At 39.8% G+C, this 22,736-nt stretch overlaps 1 protein-coding gene across 2 annotated transcripts in view; it reads left to right on the top strand.

Moving 5' to 3' along the window:
• Window positions 1-22,736, top strand: part of cul1b (cullin 1b) — a 90,886-nt gene that overhangs the window by 61,239 nt on the left and 6,911 nt on the right. For both annotated transcript variants that reach the window (XM_068005657.1, XM_068005666.1), the window contains exons 10-20: window positions 1,093-1,200; window positions 2,328-2,434; window positions 3,721-3,769; window positions 8,154-8,285; window positions 9,044-9,161; window positions 9,664-9,740; window positions 9,854-9,985; window positions 19,159-19,251; window positions 19,570-19,617; window positions 19,704-19,786; window positions 19,871-19,976. In XM_068005657.1, the coding sequence (XP_067861758.1) occupies window positions 1,093-1,200; window positions 2,328-2,434; window positions 3,721-3,769; window positions 8,154-8,285; window positions 9,044-9,161; window positions 9,664-9,740; window positions 9,854-9,985; window positions 19,159-19,251; window positions 19,570-19,617; window positions 19,704-19,786; window positions 19,871-19,976 (1,053 nt within the window). The remainder of the gene's footprint in view (window positions 1-1,092; window positions 1,201-2,327; window positions 2,435-3,720; window positions 3,770-8,153; window positions 8,286-9,043; window positions 9,162-9,663; window positions 9,741-9,853; window positions 9,986-19,158; window positions 19,252-19,569; window positions 19,618-19,703; window positions 19,787-19,870; window positions 19,977-22,736) is intronic.

Genomic DNA, 22,736 nt, shown 5'->3' with positions numbered 1-22,736 from the left:
CTCCTGTTCCTATGTTTGGTGCTCCTTTATAGATCCATGGCTGAGGATTGTCAATTCACCCTCTGATGCCAGGCCTCTAAGTTTTTTTTGGGGAGAGGATTTAGTTTTTTTTGCCTTCATTGCAGCAAAGTATAAGCATGAGAGCACAAAGAAATGATTGACTAGGTGTGAAGGTTTACAGACTTTTATCAGTAATTCAGAAGATTTTAGAAATGTACATATTATAACTGCTCTCATTAGAGTGAGCATATATGTTGAAAAAATTTTGCTGATTACCTGTAGAACCTGGGTCTTGTTAGTACAGTTCAGTAACATGCTCATTCTATTGAAACATAGGGATTAAACTTTACATGACTTGGGTTTGCAAAATTCTTACTTAGTGAAGTAAAATAAAAGTTTAAATCCATGCTGACTGCTATACAATTTATCTTTAAATGAAAACATTTACTGTCCAGTTTATATTTCAGTATGAGCCACAAAATGGTAGAAATATTAAATAAAACATTCTGAACAATAAGCTGCCAGTGTAGTTAGCATGTATCACTACACTGATGCATGCCAAACTATTTTAGAGACAGAGTTCAGAGAAGTGCTGAATGATTGGTGGAAATGTGTATTACAAGTAGTAGCATTTTTGCACACATTTGATTAATTTGCTCATACGTGTTAATTGTGTTTGTGCGCAGTGGCGGCAGCGCGTGGAACTATCAGCGCATATTAAAATCAAATTTCCCATTCTTTGGGGCGACTGGAAAGTGGGACTGGGCCAGGAGCAGGTGAGTGTGCTCCCCCAGAGTGAGCTACAATACCACTCACTGAAATGACTTCTGTATAGGACGATGCGCTGCCAATTTCCCCTCTCCCCCTCCCCCCACTTTCAATCTCCAAGCAGTGACCTAGGTTTCTAGACTTGTATGCAAGTATGTCTGCGTCCACCTAAGTTTTGTTCCAAATATACTATTATAAAGAGTCTTATTTTTAAAGCTGTTCTTGGAACAGTTGAGTGCTCATCAATAAGTAAGTTTCAGCCTGCACGTTTATAATGTAAATATGTTCATTGAATTCATATCTCTTTTTTTTTGTTCCATCCAGGATCCCAAAATGTATGTACAGACAATTCTGGATGTTCATAAGAAGTATAATGCTTTAGTGATGTCAGCATTCAACAATGATGCTGGTTTTGTGGCAGCTTTGGATAAGGTACGGCAGTAATTTTGTAGCAATTGATCTAATACCAACTCGTAACGGTTTCCATTCACAGTTACAGTGCAGAGTGTAGTAGAAATCAAATTTTATGTAAATCAATGTTCTTTTTAAATGGGACAAACCTTCTGCTCCCGAAACACTGATACCTGTTCTTTCCAACCTATGATCAACTGTAATGGGGGAACAAGTTGGTTGGGATTTACAGGTTATCAGTGATACAATGTCAAAGCCTAGCACTGGCTAGAATCAAACCCCTCATAGGTTCAGGAGTCATTCCACAGAAAAAATTATGAAGATATTTCCCCTTGCAAACATAGCATTTGTCACCTGTTTGATGCAAGTGTGCACTACAAACTGCCTGGTGTGGAAGATGTCCTATGTAGTGGATTGGAAGGATGTGGTGGCATGAAAGCTTCATGCCATGGTAACTTTCACTTTTGTAGCGACATGTCCAGATAGGTTTGGTGGGGTCTATAAACAGGGTCCTGGTGTAGGATGAGTGCGACCAAATGCTGCAGATATCATTGTACTTTTATGTGTCGGTCCCCCGTGATAAAGCACTTTTTCACAGAAAGGGTAGTGGAGATCTGGGACTCGCTCCCTCAAAAGTCTGTGGATGCTGGGACAATTGAAATTTTCAAGACTGATAGCAATAGATTTTTGTTAGGTAAGGGTATCGAGGGGTATGGAACAAAGGCAGATAAATGGAGTTGAGGTACAGATCAGCCATGATCTAATTGAATGGCCTACTCCTGTTCCTATGTAACTTGAGACCAGTGAAGTCCCTTAAGTAGCGTAAGAGGCTGTTAGAACATTCTGTTACTCTGATTGCTGAGTTTTCTCATTAACATATTAAAATGAAAGAGCATTAAAATCATTGTGTTAGGCTGAGAAATTCTGAAATTGTGGTTTTAGTACACAAGGAAAATGGGGAAACTGTTAACTGTTTTCCAAAAAATTGTTAAATTTTTGGATGAATACTAAGAATTCAGACAAAAATAATAAATGTCAAGATTTAAAATTGTTGTCTGTTACTTTGGTAATGCCTAGCTGAAGGTGTGAAGACCTAATGGCTGTTTTTATAGTAACATACTGAACATTGTTGCTTGGTTTTTATGCAGGCGTGTGGCCGTTTCATAAATAATAATGCAGTAACAAAAATGGCTCAGTCATCAAGTAAATCTCCAGAACTATTGGCACGATACTGTGACTCACTACTAAAGAAAAGGTAGGACCTGGGGAAAATGATGTATCAGTGTAACGTTCCTTCCTGGTCAGAAATTGGAATTCATGATTGTCCACAAGTTGAAGAACAGTAAGAAAGAACTTGTATTTATACAGCACCTTTCACAACCTTAGGACATCCCAAACGTTGCACATCCAGTGAAGTATTTTTATAATGTAGTCGCTATTGTAATGTAGGGAAATGTGGGCAGCCAATTTATGAAAAGCAAGGTCTTACAAACAGCAATAAGATAAATGTCCAGATAATCTGTTTTAGTGATGTTGGTTGAGGGATAAAGGTTGGCCAGAACAGTAAGAGAACGCCCCAACTCTTAGAATCATAGAATCATGTGGCACAACAGGAGGCCCTTCAGCCCATCATGCCTGTGCCAGCTCTTTGAAAGAGTTATCCAAACAGCTATCCCACTCCCCTGCTCTTTCCCTATAGCCCTGCAAATATTGCCTTTTAAGAATATATCCAGTTCCCTTTTGAAAGTTACTATTGAATCTGCTTCCACTACCCTTTCAGGCAATCCATTCCAGACAACTCACTGTGTAAAAACATTTCTCCTTTTCTTAAATCTGTGTCCTCTGGTTATAGACCCTCCTACCAGTGGAAATAGGTTCTCCCAATCCACTCCATCAAAACCCCTCATAATTTTGAACAGCTTTTATTAAATCTTCTCTTAACTGTCTCTGCTCTAAGGAGAACAATCCCAGCTCCCCTAGTCTCTCCACATAACTGAAGCCCCTCCTTCCTGGCACCATTCTGGTAAATCTCCTCTGCACCCTTTCCAAGGCCTTGACATCCTTCCTCAAGTGTGGTGCCCAGAATTGGACACACTGCCTGTGAGTTGAGAATGGCGCAACTCTGCATGGGGAGCACTAATTTTAGCTGTGAATAACATAAGGAAGGTTATGTGGGGCTGTGAGGAGCAGGATAGCAAAATGTGGAATTAGTGATTACTTTTTTTATCAGAATTTTATGAAAAATCACTTATTAAATAACTTTCCCTGGGTACAATTCCATTATTGTAATATGGGGATATACTAAGAGTATTGTTACTTTATTAACAATTAATAGACTTCTACTCACTTGGGAATGCAAGAATGCAGTGCAGCCTTGTTTCTTGCAGTATTTCTAGGGTGCTAACTTATTTTTGTTTGTTTACTCCAATGTTGCCCCATTGTTATAGAATATGGATATGTAATTCTGAAAAACTGTAGCATTAACTTCTGAATATGTGTACAGCTTGATTGTAATATGGACAGTTTATTTGTGCTCGACAGCTCCAAGAATCCTGAAGAAGCTGAGCTTGAGGATACACTTAATCAAGTGGTGAGTATTAACAAACAGATGCTACTTTATAAAGACCCAGGTGTCCAGGATAGGTCTGGTCAGTTATTTTCTGAAGAGATGCAGCTGTTTAAAACTATTCATACAGCTTGTAAGGAAAGCCAGTACTGGAAAAAAAACCTCCATCTTTCCCCTCTTACACAATTTCTGATGAACTGGTATGTTAATTGATTAGAATACCTAACCTGCATGCAGCAAGACCTGGACAACTTCCATGCTTGGGCTGATAAGTGGCAAATAACATACATGCCATACAAATGCCAGCAATGGCCATCTTCAACAAGAGAGAGTCTACCACTTCCCTGTGACATTCGATGGCATTACCATCGCCAAATCCCCCACCATAAACATTCTGGGGTGGGGCCACCCACACAAATGCTGTAACTACTAGAGCAGGTCAGAGGCTGAGTATTCTGTAGCGAGTGGCTCACATCCTGACTCCCCAAAGCTTCTCCACCACCTACAAGGCACAAATCAGGACTGTGGTAGAATACTCTCCACTTGTCTGGATGGGTGCCACTGCAACAGCACTCAAGAAGCTCGACACCATCCAGGACAAAGCACTCCACTGGATCGGTATCCCATCCACCAGCTTAAAGATCCACTCCCTCCACCACGGGTGCACCGTGGCTGCAGTGTGTACTATCTACAGGATGCACTGCAGCAAGTTGCCAACGCTTCTTCGGCAAAACCTGTAGCATCCACCACCTAGAAGTACAAGGGCAGCAGGTGAATGGGAACACCATCACCTGCAGGTTCCCCTCCATGTCTCATACAGTCCCGACCTGGACGTATATCGCTATTCCTTTATGGCCGCTGGGTCAAAATCCTGGAACTCCCTACCTAACAGTAATGTTGGAGTACCTTCATATGCACTGCAGTGGTTCCTGAGGAAGGCCCACTACCACTTTCTCTTGGGCAACTGGAGATGGGCAATAAATGCTGGCCTTGCCAGCGACGCCCACATTCTGAGAATTAATTTTGTAAAAATGTAAGCTTTTAGGTCTGTCATTTGTGTATTATATTTAGATTTTCAATAATTGTTTGACAAGGTTTGACATTGGAGACTAATGGCTAAAATAGAGATCATGAAATGGGGTCAACGTGGGCCACTGAATTAAAACACATTTCCCAGGGGTCAGTCTTGAGTCCCCTGTTATTTATATCTAAATATATAAATTTTGGCAAAGGTTGTTGGGAGCAAGATTTCTTGAGTTAATGGGATTTAACTAATGTTAGAGACCTACCAAATATTGAGAAACAATGGAAGCATATTTGCAGGGCTGTGGGGTATGAGCGAGGGAGTGGGACTAATTGGATAGCTTTCAAAGTATGGCCACCTTATGTGCTGTAAGATTCAATGATATTCAGAAAGAATTAAATTTCAAGTGTCTGGTGGATGGCAAGCGTCGTTCAATGTTAATTAATTTTTAAAAAATGAGTTTGGGTTCAAAGAACTCAAAGGGCTTATCTGATTTACTGGGACCTGCGCTCTGCAAGCATGTCATGTGCATTTCAGCAGGCCAGCTGATCTTGTGTAATTCTGTGAGATCAATTATTTAAATAATTTGCACACACTACCTGTGAATATTGGTCCAGGTGCAGAGAGCATGCTTGATGCTTTGTGATGTATTTAATAAGCCAGCAGTTCTTAAACAGGCTGCTACTTGCATTTAAAGGAATGCTGCCATTTAGATAAAAAGTTAAGTGGCAAAATTTTATTGAGCTTATATAAAGACTCAAATTGGATTTTAGCCATTTGCAACGGCCATTTTGGGGGGAGGGGAGAAAAATGACAACAAAGACAAAATGAGGAAAATCCAATGGGAAAGCACAAAATGAAGTCTCTGGGCAAGTGACGCAGCACCTAACCCCCCTGGTTGATGACTGAAAAAATGGAGGTGCTGTGGCATGAGGTGGGTTTGAGTAGGGTTTCCCTGTTTGGCTTTTCCAAGGCAGCCTCCCTAGAAGATGTCAGTGCACCATAAAGGTGTTTAGGCTCAAGACTACGAACATGCAGGACTTGAGAGCAGATGTAGGAGAAAACAACATGTGTTAAGGAATCTGGTACGGTAAGACTACCCAGCAGTACTATGTATTAGTTAGAAAGCCATAGATTGCATGTTACAAAGTGTTGACATGACATGACCTATCATAGTAGCTCACACATTGAAATTTGCTTTTATGGACCTCAACACCAGAGAGCTTCAACTAAGCTCCATGCCTGAGCAACTGATGTGTCTCCTGATGATGCTGTTAAGTGGCAGTCTGCAGAGCAGATAACTCTCAGCTGCACAACACCTTGTTCGTAAAATTCACAACTGTGGCAAACCCAGTGTGCAGTGCGGCCTAGAGGAAGGCAGGTAGGCGGCTGATGCACCTGTTAATGCTCATAAAATATTCTCCATTTCATTGCTGGACATGACAATGGAATTGCAAAGCAACTCAGTAAGGATCATGGTCATCATAACCTTTTTTCAGCACAGGCCAGTTATCAGCTACCACTTCTTCTCTTTCCCCAACCTGTGTTTTTCCCATTAAATCACTAAAACCCTCCAGAGAGTACATATCGAGGCTAGTGCACGCTTCAAGTCTCAATGATAAAACTAAGTACTGCGGTAAGTCTTGGTCAGGGAGGACTGGTTTGCTGGTCTTGAAGTTTGGGCATATAAGTAAAAAGAAGAAAATGGTACTTGAATACGTGCCTATAGTTAAGCATATTGTTGTTGCACAGACAATATGATATATTTTGCACAACATCACAGTCATTGTTTTACATCTGCAGAAATGCATTTTCAGTTATGCAGTTATAGCTGTGGATCTGGTTCTTTTTTTTTCAGAACCCATGGATCCTCTGCTTTTGGATCTTGAAAGTTCTTCAGAATCTCTGGTATATGGAACAATAAAAGTCCATTTAAGTAGATTTGAAGATTTGTTAAAAGCTGGGCACGTTTTGGCTGCAGGTGTTCATCGAAGTCTGGATCCATTTCCTAGAATAATAGTTGAATCTGACCCAGTTCTTCTTTGTACCTTTCATGAAAAGTTCTGTTCCTGAAAGGAAGCAGATTTCCACTGGACTCCAGCCATAACTTCGGAGTTTTCCAGGACGGCCTAAAACTAGGTCGGGACCCACTTACTCCTGGCGTTCCAGCCAGCATTGGGGCCTGGACCCAAAGTGGCTACCCTTCGTAAGGGAGGGGCAAGAGCGCAAGTATACCTAAATTTTTTGGGACGGTGACACACTCTTCTCTGGGAAAGGAAATGATTTGAGGGGTGGGGGGGAGACTCTTTGTTATTACATGGATGTAATGGATCACAGTAAGGCACAGCATATGCACTCTGTCTTGCTTGGTTCTTTATTGTGTTGCTTTCTTTTCCTCTTTGTTTCTTGTTTTTTCTCATTATCTTGCTTTTGTTTTGCTCTTTCTCTTTGTTCTTTACTCTTCTCTGTCTTTATCTCGCCCCTCCTCTCGCCCGCGGCCTCGCGCCCCCCTTTCTAGCTTTTTGTCAGCAGGAGCTGCAGCTGCCAGTCAATGGGCAGAGTCCATGCCACACTGTAGACAGGTTTCAGATGGTGTATTCCATTTCCTTCGGAAGGAGTTCGTTTTTTTCAAGATTGTATATATTGAAAAAGCACCATATTTACTGCTCCTTCATAGTGAATCATGGAACCCCTTTCTCTTGTAAAGTATTAGAATTTTTAGTTTAGTGTGGTAAATTGGCAGAGCCAGTAGGGGCTTCATGACCCCCCCCCCCACCCCCACCTCCCCCACCAAATCATTTTGAGGTTGGCCAACGCAGCTGTTGCAAAGTGATCCACACCGTAAATAAAGGTTTGAGACCCAGGAGTCAGTTCAACTTGACAGATTTTGTTAGACAGCACAAATGAGTAATACAAGCAAGCTATACGTCTATACATTCACCCGCAGGAGACTCATCGGGGGGTGAGGAGCATAACCAATCCAAGCTGTCCCATACGCTCAGTTGCAACAGAGGATTTCATTCCACATCTATATCTAGTTCCGCCTTTGGTATAGTATTATGTATATAGGGATTTCACAATTCTAAGAAATATATGGTGGTATAAGTGTGGTGGTTTTGGCACCAAATTTCTGCCTTCATTTTGACGGTGGAAATAATTAGCTGTGTTTAACATCGTAGGACCGTTTTACAAAATCATTTGCGTACTTAGAATGGTTAAACTACTGCTTCATACGTTCAATTTGGGTATTTTGGTGCTATTCATTACCGTTGGACTTAGTTGGGTACCTGTTTTGTACCTACCACAATAAATGTACATCATCTGGTTCTAAACATGCTTGTACTTTTTTTTTTACTAGTGTTGATTGGGCTGGTTAATTTTCAGATGGTGGTGTTTAAGTATATTGAAGACAAAGATGTATTCCAGAAGTTCTATGCCAAGATGTTAGCGAAGAGATTGGTTCACCAGAACAGTGCTAGCGATGATGCAGAAGCGAGTATGATTTCCAAACTAAAGGTCAGTACAGCTTTCTTTGAACTTGGTTAGTAGTTTTGTTCAGCATTGTGGTTCTTGTCACCCTGGTTAAGATTGCCCAATTCGGCAAACATCAGAGGTTGACCTGGATGTTTTTGGTTTGTTTGGCTCACTTTCACAGTAAGCACCTAATTTACCAGTTGAACCTACATTTCATCAGCTCGTTTTTTTAAGTCATTAAAAATGTAATGGGTGGCGGGAGGTTGCTGTGCTGTGTGCATATGTTTCAGTGTGGATGCATGGAGCTCTGTCTTCCCCCAACTGCCGTGACATTGCAAGTAGATAGTGACAAAATGGCTCCTTTTTTACATTGCCAACGCTACACTTTTAGTGCTGTATGAAAGTGACAATGAAGTAAATTAAATACTTGCATTTATATAGCACATTATTGTGTTTCTTAAACACGCAAAACACTTTGCAGACTAGGAATTGCTTTGAAGTGCAATGACTGTTCAGGCAAACATGGTAATTTTTTGTGTACACAGGAAGTGATGGGATGGATTTTCTTCTTTCCTCTTCTGCTGCACAATCTCTTGGCTGAGAGATTTGTCGCTGCCACTGTCCAGCACTTTTTCCTTTTTTTTCTTATTCCCCAGGCTGCTGCATATTTAATTGAGTTTCAATGTTACAGAATTTCTACAGAATAAGTAAAATTGCCCAGAATACATATTTATTCAATCGTTGATCAAAACACTTGGCTGAATTACAATTACCTGATTTGATTTTTCTTTATATTTCAGCAAGCCTGTGGCTTTGAGTATACCTCCAAACTACAAAGAATGTTTCAAGATATTGGTGTGAGTAAAGACTTGAACGAACAATTCAAAAAACATTTATCCAACTCGGAGCCACTTGATTGTAAGTATAAATTGTGGATGATGATCTGCCAAGTTGAAGGAGTGTATGTAGAGTTTGACTGGTGCTGAGAAGTTATTTATTTAGAATCACTTATGTCAAGGATGTATCATTGGCAACATATAAACCCAGCCTCTCTCATTGTAGGATTTTTTTTAAAAAAGGGAACACTGTGGCTCATACAGTGGGATATTAATGTGCAAATGTTTAACTTTGTTTGTCTGAAATTCCCATACTCACTAGTTTAGCAGAGGGGTTAACCGATTTATTTTAAGTTGATTACCATCTCTGTTAAAATAATGGAGAGGAATTTCAGTCAAACGTTTCAAGCGTTTGTACATTAGTATCCCACCGGTGTAATTTCAGGGCCTACATATGTTTTTTCTTTGTGATTTTGCTTGTTCTTCAACCTTGCTTGTAATGCTGGGCAAATGTGGTTTGATTCAACAGGTGTATCATAAAAATATGGTTACATTTTAATAAAGCCTTGTTTTCTTTCCCTCAGTGGATTTCAGTATTCAGGTTTTGAGCTCCGGTTCTTGGCCCTTTCAGCAGTCCTGCACATTTGCACTCCCATCTGAGGTAAATTTGATTTGTGTTTACTGTTTATTTTATATGCTGTTTCAAACGGTTCAATAATAGTAGTAGAAGTTAATAAAATTCATTGAATAAACATCAGCTTTGTGTTACTGCAGTTGGAACGCAGTTACCAGAGATTCACAGCATTCTATGCCAGTCGGCACAGTGGTCGGAAACTGACATGGCTTTATCAGTTGTCTAAAGGCGAGCTAGTCACGAACTGCTTTAAGAACAGATACACTTTACAGGTGAGATGTGCAATGATAAACAAAAAGGAATCTGTCTTCAGAAGTTGTAACAAATGTGTTTGGTGTCAATAACACTTTTTTAACACACACACACACACACACACACACACGCGATCTAGTATAAGTTCGGTGGCATCTGTGATGTTAAGCCTTTAGGTTTTTTTTCAATGCCTGTAGCATGTGGCTAAAAGTCAGTAAATCCTGTCATAATATAACAAGAAAATTGTCATATGAATTAATTTCAAGTTTTTAAAGTTTGCATAAAATCTTTCTAGTTATATGATTTTAGGTTGGAGGAGGGTAGAAAAAAATGAATATGTTCAAATAAGATGCAGAAAGCGCATTGCCATTGAGCAAGTCAGGAAAGTTCTTAAGTTTTGTATTGAGACAAATGGTTGACACAGCAACATCCTTTTTGTGTCATTAAACTAACCTTGACATTAACTTGGCAACAGTGAAATTAATTCTAAATTGTGATATTACCAACTTTTTATAGGGCACAAATCTATTTCTACGTTTGGACAAAATACATTCAGGACAGCATATATATATATATATATGTATGTATATTCTCTCATGAAAACTCATCCAGTCTGACATTTGTCACCCATGTTTATTATTCATGTGCAACACAGATAACAAGTTTATATCTGTGTTTATTGCACATGAATATAAACATGTGTAACAAATGTCAGACTGGATGGGTTTTCATGAGAAATGCATACTTTTACACCCAGAAGCTTTTCAGTAAATGTGTTCCTTTGAATGAATTTTGTACAGTTAGGCTTAATAAATGTAATTTGTTCATATACATGGACTTCCTGAGGCAAGTATGCTGTTCATCATATGTTGCCCCTATAAACATTGGCTTACCTGCTTTATCAGCATCAGAGGAATGGTCAGTCTTTGTTAGACTACAGTGCTTACTTAATTATAGAATCGTGGAATCATAGAAGTTTACAACATGGAAACAGGCCCTTCGGCCCAACATGTCCATGTCGCCCAGTTTATACCACTAAGCTAGTCCCAATTGCCTGCACTTGGCCCATATCCCTCTATACCCATCTTACCCATGTAACTGTCCAAATGCTTTTTAAAAGACAAAATTGTACCCGCCTCCACTACTGCCTCTGGCAGCTCGTTCCAGACACTCACCACCCTTTGAGTGGAAAAAATTACCCCTCTGGACCCTTTTGTATCTCTCCCCTCTCACCTTAAATCTATGCCCCCGCGTTATAGACTCCCCTACCTTTGGGAAAAGATTTTGACTATCTACCTTATCTATGCTCCTCATTATTTTATAGACTTCTATAAGATCACCCCTAAACCTCCTACTCTCCAGGGAAAAAAGTCTCAGTCTATCCAACCTCTCCCTATAAGTCAAACCATCAAGTCTCGGTAGCATCCTAGTAAATCTTTTCTGCACTCTTTCTAGTTTAATAATATCCTTTCTATAATAGGGTGACCAGAACTGTACACAGTATTCCAAGTGTGGCCTTACTAATGTCTTGTACAACTTCAACAAGACATCCCAACTCCTGTATTCAATGTTCTGACCAATCTGGTTTATTATGGTTAATTGAATAAAAAAGGTAAATTGTCATACCTTTTCCTTAAACATACACACGCGTATAAAACAAACTATTTGCAGTACAGAAAATGTGATTTATTACTTATTTTCAATTTTAACCTTCCCAAATTGGTCTTGATAGCACAAGCAATATCATTATCCATTGTTGTCACCAGAATTAACTGACAAGTTCTTGAATGGATTCTCACAGAGTTCTTCCCCAGGAATGCCCAACAGTTTATAATGGGATTTCATTACTCTTGGGTCATGCAGCAGAGAAGTTATAGTTTGAGGCTAAACACCTGCAAGTAACAAGCTGTAATAATGGCTAAGAGCAAGAATCTTCCTCGTAAGACAAGGTTTCTGCCATAATCCAGCTAGCGATCTGTTGGGTAGGACTTAATTTGCCAAATTCCACGAGAGCCTTTGATAACTTGCTCTCTCCCTGCCCAAATCAATGGCATTTGAAGTTGGAGGAAAGGAGTCTGAGATTCTTGAATTAACTTTTATAGGTGATCTTGTTCTTTGTCACCATTTGGTGAGGCATTGTAGAGAAAGCCTGGATTGTTTTTCCCAGTTGTCTAATGGTGAATTGCTCTTACCTTGACTAACAAAGGCAACACTGTAAATATTTTTTAACTTTTGTAACTATTTCCAGCCTTTGTTCTTTCCAATGTGACTGTAAATTTGATGTACTTTTTAACGAAATCAGCGCTGTGAAAGTATACAATGTATGTGGAATACAGCATTTAGATCGCAAATTTTAAATTTACTGTGAAAATGTGCATCCACATCCACATCCACCTGGCAAAATTTTTTATAATATGAATTTAAGCAGTTATATAGTGTCACAGCATCTACTGCATGGCATCCTTGTATCACCCGTCCAGACATCATATTCACTGGACTGCTTTGTTCTCAACAATCATGAATCCTAATTTGTGAGCAACCATCTGTGAAAAGGAGTAAAAGCATAAAACAGCTACATCTAGAGTCGATTTTCCATGTACCACAATACTTCTGCAGCCATCAATTTTGCTCAACCACTCCCTAACCTCCACCTGTACTCTTGTCTCCAGCAAAGGCATACCTATCTCCCATCTCTGCCGCCCCCTCTGGTGTAATCCCCATCTTTGTTCTCTCAAGTTCAAGAGATGCAGACTTGAGCGGATCTGGCTGGACTACATTAAGTGCAATCGGGCTTCACTCTCCAATGCCAAAATCACTCACTACTCCAGGATCATCCTGGATAGGAAAGATAAATCCTGGCTTCTTTCCTCCACTACCAACTGTCTTCATAAATCCCTCTCCCCTGCCTCTTATACCCTTACCTCCAACAAGTCTCTGTAGTCGGAATCACAAATTAGCTCACTTTAAAATATTCTCCTGCGGTTTTTACATTTGTAGATGTTGTCGTCTTGAGGAGTCTTGTCCTGTTTGGGCCTAGCCCTGCTTCTCTTTGCTGCTATATTCAGTGTGGACATACTTTGTTTGCCCTATGATGTTATGTTGCTTATTTGCAAACTCTGCAGCTTTTCTCTTTGAGGTTTCTTGCTCCTTTTCTTCATGTTTGTTGCTCTTCTAGATTTGCTTTTCAAAGTGAACCTGCAGGTTTTGAATGGACTTAGTTTTTTCCATGACTTCACATTCTTTCCAATGAGCATGAAGCTACCAGGCTATGTGAATCCTGCTTTGAACCCAACTGCTTGGGATTGACAAGCAGCTGGTTTTCTTGTTTGCAGCTACCTTGGGTTGATTGTCAACATTTTCATAAAACCCTGAAATATCTGGGCATGGATTCAGTGGATATGGGGAATTGTATGGAGGCTCCAGCCTCCTACGTAACAGTGTATCTAATGTTGGAGCAGCATTGATATAGAAAGTGAATGTGCGGTCAGTACTTGAGATCATTATATTCCATTTGATATTTGTCCAAAATAAAAGAACTTGCTTGAATAGCTTCTGGTTTTAAGTGCCTTGCATTGGTTTGAATTAGCACTTCATGGTAGTCTGTTCCACAGGATGGGAATTTATCATGTTTATTTTTATTTAGCAACAATTCTGAATCAATGTGGACTGAAGACTCAGAAGTAAAATTGCTTCTGCTCTCTGGAAAATAAGTTTGAGTTTTGATGGAATTATATCTCACGCCTGGGGCTAGGCCTCCATTCTACATTCTTGTCATCTTTGTAAAATATCCTGCTATTTTTGTTATGAAAGATGTTTTCTTTAACGTAGTTATTATGGTATTTGTCATTCTGAAAAGAGTTTTCACCAGATATTTTTGATATTGAAATACCATGTGGGAGTACAGAATCTTTTACTCCGACAGTGGCACTTTGTGTGTTTTCTGAACATTTTAAACTGTTTAGTTGTTGGATATCAGAAACTGGAGAAGTCTTGCTATGAAGCTTATTGAATCCTTCACAATTCCTGATGGATTTTGACAGTTCTAGAAAAAACAAAATAATCAGCAAATATGATTTGAATTGGGTTATCTGAGCAACAGACATTAATCAGGGTGTGTAAATGTGACTTGGACTATTTGTTCGTGTGAAAGGTAAATGCCACGGACTGGTTGGGCCGAATGGCCTGTTTTTTTAATGTATTTATGTAACAAACACGAGGAGCTCGTGGACTTCTTTGTCACTAAGATTGAGACCATCCATTCAGCTGCTTCTGCTGCTGCTTCCTCCCTGCACTAGCCCTGAACCCGCATCTTTCTTTAACGGGCCAAGCAGCATCTGTGGAGAGAACAGAGAAGTTGACATGTCGAGTGTGGATCCTTTGTCAAAGCTGGAGCATATTACAGATTTAAATGCTGTCCACTTGTAATGTACTCCACTTTTGACAGAGTCTCCACCCAAAACATCAATTCCTCTCTTTTCTCCACAGATGTCGCTTGACCTGCTGAGTGTTTCCAGCATTTTTGCTTTTTATCATTACTTCCATGCCTGGTTACGTAATAGAACTGAAGTATTGTAAAATGTCTTGGCATTGTGGCTAAAGATCTGGATAACAGCTGTGTCAGGCTACTATAGCAGGTGTTTGAAAATTAACCATAACTTCATCTGTTTCTAACTCTCATGCTGATCCTCAAGGATCCATCTAGATGGGACAAGGAAAATAGTAACTGAGAGCTAACTCATGTTCAAGCACTAATATCTAGTTGTTCAAAGAGCACAGTTTTTAGATATCATAATGTTCTGATTCTGTACGTTTTCATAGATTTTGTGAAATGTCTTTAATTTCAACTCTTGTAAAGCATCCAAAGTTATCTTTGAATTTTGCACAAGGCTATAGGGTTTCAAAAGTGAATCTTCTGAAGAAGCAGTACACTAGTGGCAAGGTCAGTGAGTGAGTCTGCATGGATGAGGCCATGGAGAGATTTAAACACGAGAAGTAAGATTTTAAATTTGAGCCCTTGGGGGACGGAGATCCAATATAGATCAGGGAGGATGGATACAGTGGATGAACTGGTGTGGAATAGGATATAGGTAGCAGAGTTTTGGATGAGCTGAAGTTTATGGTAGTTGGGAGGAAGAGAAGCCAGTCAAGACGGTGTTGGAAATATTGGCGTCTGGATGTGACACTGACATAAATTAGGATTTCATTGGCAGATAGGCTGAGGTTAAGGATGGAGGTGGGCAGTGTTACAGAGATAGAAGTAGGGTGTCTTTTTATTATGGATATGAATTGGATGCTCAGCTATGGGTCGAATGGGACATCAAAGATGCGAACAGGAGGTGAAAGTGTGCAGGTAGGAAGGGAGGTCATTGCTGGAGCTCCTTGGGCTACAATCAGATAGATAAGAGTGGAACCAAGCGAGGGTAGTCCTATGAAGCTGGATACCAGAGAAGTGTTGGAGGAAGATGATACATAAGAAATCGGAGCAGGAGAAGGGCATCTGGCCCCTCGAGCCTGCTCCGCCTTTCAACAAGATCGTGGCTGATCTTCTACCTTGATGCCTTTTTACTGCACTATTCCCATATCCCTTGATGCTGTTACTATCTAGAAATCTATCAATCTCTGTTTTGAATATACTCAGCGACTGAGCATCCACAGCTCTCTGGGGTAGAGAATTCCAAAGATTCACCACCCTCTGAGTGAAGAAATTTCTCCTCATCTCAGTCCTAAATGGCCTACCCCTTATTCTGACACTGTGACCCCTGGTTCTAGACTCCCCAGTCAGGGGAAACCCTGCATCTGCCCTATTGAGCCCTGTAAGAATTTTGTATGTTTCAATGAGATCACCTCTCATTCTTCTAAACTCAAGAGAATACAGGCCTAGTCTACTCAATCTCTCCTCAATCCCGCCATCCCATGAATCAGTCTGGTGAATCTTCATTGCACTTCCTCTATGGCAAGTGTATCCTTTCTTAGGTAAGGAGACCAAGATTGTACACAATACCCCAGGTGCGGTCTGACCAAGGCCCTATATAATTGCAGTAAGACATCTTTACTCCTGTACTCAAATCCTCTTGTAATAAAGGCCATTATACCATTTGCCTTCCTAATTGCTTGCTGCACCTGCATGTTATCTTTCAGTGACTGGTGTACAAGGACACCCAGATAGATCCCTTTGAACATCAACATTTCCCAATCTCTCACCATTTAAAAAATACTCTGCATTTCTGTTTTTCCTACAAAGTGGATAACTTCACATTTTTCCACATTATATTCCATCTGCCATATTCTTGTCCACTCATTCAGCCTGTCTATATCTCTTTGAAGCCTCTTTGCATCCTCCTCACAACTCACATTCCCACCTAGTTTTGTATCATCAGCAAACTTGGAAATACTACATTTGCTTCCCTCATCCAAATCATTGATTAGATTGTGAATAGCTGGGACCCAAGCACCGATCCCTGCGGTACTCTACTAGTCACAATCTGCCAACCTGAAAAAGACCCATTTGTTCCTACTCTCTGTTTTCTGTCTGTTAACCAATTCACAATCCATGCCAGTATATTACCATGTGCTCTAACTTTGTTCACCAACCTCCTGTGTGGGACCTTATCGAAAGCCTTCTGAAAATCCATATACACCACATCCACTGGTTCCCCCTTATCTATTCTACTAGTTACATCCTCAAAGAACTCCAATAGGTTTGTCAAACATGATTGCCCTTTCATAAATCCATGTTGACTCTGCCAAATCCTATTATTTTCTAAGTGTCCTGTTATCACATCCTTTATAATAGATTCCAGCATTTTCCCTACTACTGCTGTCAGGCTAACAGGTCTGTAGTTCCCTGTTTTCTCTTTCCCTCCTTTCTTAAATACCATTAACTATGTTGAAGATTATAGAGAGATCAATGAGGAGGGATAAATGAATTTTTAAAAAAATGTTTATGATTTTGGTTAGTGTTGTTTCAGTGCTGTGGGGGTTGTGGAAACTTGATTGGAGAGATTTAAACTGAGTTGTGGGAAAGATGGGTATGAATCTGGGAGGCAGCAAAACAAGATGAAGATTCCAAAGACCATGTTTCTCTCCTGCGATGACCATTAGGCACAAAGTCTGTCAACATCTCAGAACTCGAGTGAGTTGAATTGCTTGTAACTTTCCTTGCCGAATCCATCTAGTAAATTTGGTAAATGCTTGGTCATATGACTTTCTGATCTGCCCTTAAATTGACATAGGGTGGGGGGAGACAAAAAGTCCTTTACAAGTCATGTACGTGTTCATTTGATGATTTTGGGGAACTTGATCAGTGAGCAAAAATCTATTCCCATCTCCCTAATCAATTTATGTGAAAATGGATATCTGACCTAAATATTAAGGTATGACTTGTTAGTCATCCTTTTGGCCAATCAGGTTGATATTATTTCATATTTTCTGAACCTGTAGCATTTGATAATGAATTGATAAGATGGGAATATGTTTTTTGCTCTCACTTCTGGATCCACACCATCCATCAAAGCTTTTCTGAGGGGCAATGAGGTGCAATTTCATTTTTTTAACAAGCTTTGCTCCTGGATTAAATGACGTTCCCACAGGATTACGTTTCATTTTTGAAGTCTTCTGATGTGCCCTCAGCTATGAATCTGAGGCATATACCACATTGTGTTTGCAGGACAAACACCTCATTTTTTATCGTTGTCAAAAGCTGTTAAGGCTTAACTGCATTTTGAACAGTGCCTAAAACTAGATTATTTTCATCATGATCCTTCAATGCCAAAGAAATTACAATAAACAACAGATGAAATGGAACAAGTAGAACATGCTTCAGTGACTCCTAAATAAGTTTGATGTGGAAACAACAGCAACAGAGGGTTCATTAAGAAAATGAACTAATGGCTCAAGGAAGATGCTTTTACACAGCATCGGAAGGCCGTTGGGGCAGTATCGTAATATTATGCTGCTGGTATCAAAACAACTTAAATAAATGTTGTCGTCCTGCTTTTGGTTTTTCCTGTGGCAACCTCAGTTCACTTTTGCGGTATGTGGAGGGTGTTCTACATGAAAATGAAAATGGCTTCATCAACTTGTCATCTTTACCTGAAAATGGCACCTGTAATTTATTGAGGGGTATAGGGAATTGGAAATCAGGTGCTGTGGAAATATTGACGCTGGTTTGTTGTTTTCCTTTGAATGGTCATTCTCTGAACCAGGGGTGTCAAACTCAATTTACATGATGGGCCTGATCCAGCATCTTGGCATTGGCATGGGCCATATTCAGCAAAAGTTATTTGGACACATTGGGATAGAATTAGTATATGTTTTGCCTGTTTTTTGGATGTAAAACAGGTACAGTGTATACCAATTTCTGGGTGCGAGGTTCTGCACTGGGGCATATTAAATCCCATTTGTACAAAAACATATTGGTCCTCACTGTTTTTAGGTATACCTGGCAACTGCCTGAAATTAATTTAAATATGCAAAGAAGGGTCCTGCACCTTCTGCTGCGGCTCAAAATTTTAAAGGTGCAGTTCTCCTGGGCTGTTAGAAGCAGTGCGTTGGAGATTCTGCACAGCACACAGCGGACTGGATGTTTGACACCACTGCTCTTAACTATATGTTGCTACGTTGCACCAGTTACTTGCTGACTGTATTGTGTATCCTAAAATTCCATTTAGCAGTTAACATATACATACACACACACCATTGTTTCCTGTTCTAGAAGATACAATGTAAGTAAGACTGTAACAGAACAACATTTACCAGCACCACCACCAAACTTTCTGCGCACATTTTCCAGAGATGTTGCAACCAGAAAGATGTCTACCAAATTTACTGAATAATATTTGGTTTGATGCACTGTACGTTTGTAACACTGAGGTACTAAATCCTTAGAACCGTGCTGGCATGGTTTTATTCAGTCAACAGAACATTGATGTTTTACAGCCATTGAATGCCATTTAATTGTATTTCTTTAGCTGCAGCCACTCTTTTTTGCTTTCATTTAATTCCTTGCTATTGAGTATTAAACTGTCTGGAGGAGGCGGGGCGGGGGGGGGGCGTCGAGAGGCAATAAAAATAATACAAGCTTTATGATGAGTTTTCCTTCCCCTCATCATCATGTAATAGGCAAGTCAGTTGTTTGTTAGGGCCCCCTCACAATAAATACTTAGAATATAATAGTCTACTTTTCTTTTCAAAGGCGTCCACATTCCAGATGGCAATCCTACTTCAGTATAACACGGAGGATGCCTACACTGTTCAACAGTTAACGGACAGCACGCAAATCAAAATGGTAAGAGCAGGGAAATGACGGAATTAACTATCCTAATGACCTTGATGTTCAATTCAACAAAAACAGGGAATGTTAACTGTGTAGCCCAATGACAAAGAACAGAAAATGGTGACACTTTTGGAATAATGTCAGGAAGAAAATAGCAGTCATATTATGGTATTGCAGTTGAGCAAATTGGTTCTTGATGGTACTCTGGAGCAGGTGTAAGGAATCAAATTTCTTGATCTCTCAGAATAGCTGGTTTATTTTGTTCAGTATGGAAAAATGATATGGCTTCAAGCTTGCAATTGCAGTAATATTTTTAAATATTAATTACAGGACATACTGGTACAAGTTTTACAGATATTGTTGAAGTCCAAACTACTGGTAAGTACTGATTTGCTATTTAAAGATATTAGTCACCAAACAATCAAATACATTATTTGTCTTAATGAATTATTTTTTGAAATTAGGTTTTGGAAGATGAAAATGCAAATGTGGATGATGTAGAGATGAAGCCTGACACATTAATCAAACTGTACTTGGGGTACAAAAAGTAAGTGATGTTGACGTAGTAAAATCCAGAGCTGTTGAGCTTATGTTTGCTATCGTGTTTCCTAAACTGAACTATTTCTTATAGTAAAAAGCTGAGGGTGAACATCAATGTGCCGATGAAGACTGAACAGAAACAAGAGCAGGAGACCACACACAAAAACATAGAAGAAGATAGGAAGTTGTTGATTCAGGTAGGCCTTTTTGAGATAAATATATTGATTCATGATATTTTTCTTGCCTTTCTGCTGATCAACCGTACCCCATATTGTCAAGTCCAAAAGTTTTTACCATATTAGTTGCATGATTTCTAGAAAAGATTAGTCATGTACAATTTTATCAAATTATTGAACTGTTTTGATGGATAGCCTCTATCATAGAACATAACAGCACAGAATCAGGCCATTTAGCCTGGGCCACACCCTCATTCTTGCCATTTGTCTTTTTTCCCTTGGTATCCAGTTTTTGTCTCTTGGTCTTCTATGTGTACTGCTGTAATCATTACAAATTTGTTGCCTGACTATGTTTCTCCCTTTGTCTTGCTGTTACCACTTTGCAGTACTAGTATTGGCATATGGGTTGAAGAATTAGTTTTAGATTTCCCCTAATTTTTTCTTTACCAATTCTTGCTTTAAAGCAAATCCCAGTTTTAAATTCTGCATCAGCAGGAAGGTATTGTCTGTAACCACTTCATAGTGATTTTTCCAGTGATTTTAAGAAAGATTCAAGAAAGAGACTTAAGCATTTACAAATCATCCTATCTTGTATGATCAAAGTTAAGGTTTTGCAATATAAATCTTCTTCTCTGACACCCAGTTAATATGGAGACTGTGGTTAGGAAGTACTGAGAGGATAGTTCCTCTCCGAATGAAAGAGGTCCTGACACACAGCTCTTTCTGTTAACGATGGACAGCAATGAGGATTTCCAACTTTGACAGATACTAAAATGAAGGCAATGGTATCGGGGTACTATCCATTGGAGGAAGATGAAATGTCTGAATTCGAGGAGATTTCTTTTGGCCTTGGTCTTTAGAGCATGCCCTAAGTACATTTAAAGCTAAAATAACTTTGCTGTGTATGTGCTGGGATTGGTGCATTCTTGAGGGTCGAATTAGATTGATTGTGTCCCCTGGGATGTAGTTAGACTGGAGGATATGGGGGTTGGACATATTGGCTGATGAACATGCTGGGTTAGGATGCAGTATCCTTCTGTAAGTCCTGTGCAAAAATTGTACATTAATTTTACAAACAATGGATATGTACAATGACTTTCTAAAATTTATATGACTATCTAAAACATAAAATGAACTAAAGTGGCTTTTTTACAGAAGATGAAACTGTTCCTTTTTGCAGGTGGTGAGGGAGGAGAAATGTCTTGAGATATTCTCTTTCCCATGGGGCAAAGGTTTGTGCAGACCCAAAAGATCTCATGTCCTGAGATTATTTTTTTTTTAAAAGTTAAAACTCAGTTTAAGCTAAAGATACAATTTAAACAGTTTTTCTCAACCTGTCATCCTTATTTCCCCCCAGTCTTTATCTGTCCCAGTTTTACCTTAACTTAAATTTTACTCGTCTTTTGCTGCATAACTGTTCTACTTTCCCTAATGTTTTTATTAAACAAATTCAATGCTTATTACTTACCTTGGCTTCTTTTCCCTGGCTCCCAGCATCATTTTAAATAAGAGCAAATTTTTGTAAAAACTAGGTTTTTGCTGGACGAAAATAGGTTCTGAAGCTTGGTTTTTAGCAAATGAAAAGTCCAGACTTGAAAGATTGACAAGGGTTACAAATTTCGCGTCTCCTTTAGATATTATCTCGGGTTAGTTTCATCAGTCTTTCCAGTAAGTGGAGCTGCATCCCTCACAATCGCTACTCTAGTTATTGAGTATGATGGCATAACCCGGAGGGAGGGAGAAAGAGATGTTACATAAACTGGATACAGTGATCCTCGCACGTGGTCTCGAATCTTTTGAATGACGGACTAATCAACACTTTAGTGAGACAGGGCCAGATGCTATTCGTTAAGCTGTTTTATTTACAATCAGCAAGTGAATGTACAGAGTAACTTTTGCAGCAAACCTTACATTAATATAACTTAACTTTAGTTACTCCTTGTAACTAAGAAAAATAATAAACATACACCATACATTCCCTAGCCACTGACTCCATCCCTCTCCCTGGCCATTGTCAGAGGCTGAACCAGACCGTTCACAATCTTGGCATCCTATTTGACCCTGAGATGAATTTCCAATCACATATCCACTCCGTCATCAAGACCCCCTATTTCCACCTCTGTAACATCGCCCATCTCTGCCCCTGCCTCAGCTCATCTGCTGCTGAAACCCTCATCCGTGCCGTTGTTACCTCCAAACTCGACTATTCCAATGTTCTCCTGGCTGGCCTCCCATCTTCCACCTTCCATAAACTTGAGCTCATCCAAAACTCTGTTACCCGTATCCTAACGCGCACCAAGTCCCGTTCACCTATCACTTCTGTGCTCGCTGACCTACATTGGCTCCCGGTCTGGCAATGCCGGGAAGACCTCAGTTTTAAAATTCTCATCCTTGTTTTCAAATCCCTCCATGGCTTTGCCACTCTCTATCTCTGTAACCTCCTCCAGCCCTACATCCCTACGAGATCTCTGCACTCCTCCAATTCTTGCCTCTTGCGCATCCCCGATTTTAATCGCTCCACCATTGGCGGCCATGCCTTCAGCTGTCTGGGCCCTAAGCTCTGGAATTCTCTCCATAAACCTCTCCGCTTCTCTACTGCTCTCCTCCTTTAAGACACTCCTTAAAACCTACCTCTTTCACCAAGCTTTTGGTCACCTGTCCTAATATCTCCTTATCTGACTCATTGTCAAATTTTGTTTGATTACGCTCCTGTGAAGCGCGTGGGATGTTAAAGGCGCTATGTAAATTCAAGTTGTTGTTGTTATGCCGACCCTTTTAGTA

Source organism: Heptranchias perlo, chromosome 2 (assembly GCF_035084215.1).
Source record: "Heptranchias perlo isolate sHepPer1 chromosome 2, sHepPer1.hap1, whole genome shotgun sequence".
In the NCBI taxonomy this organism is placed as follows: domain Eukaryota; kingdom Metazoa; phylum Chordata; class Chondrichthyes; order Hexanchiformes; family Hexanchidae; genus Heptranchias; species Heptranchias perlo.
The sequence above is the reverse complement of the archived record's forward strand: the minus strand, read 5'-3'. Positions and strand labels throughout refer to the sequence as shown.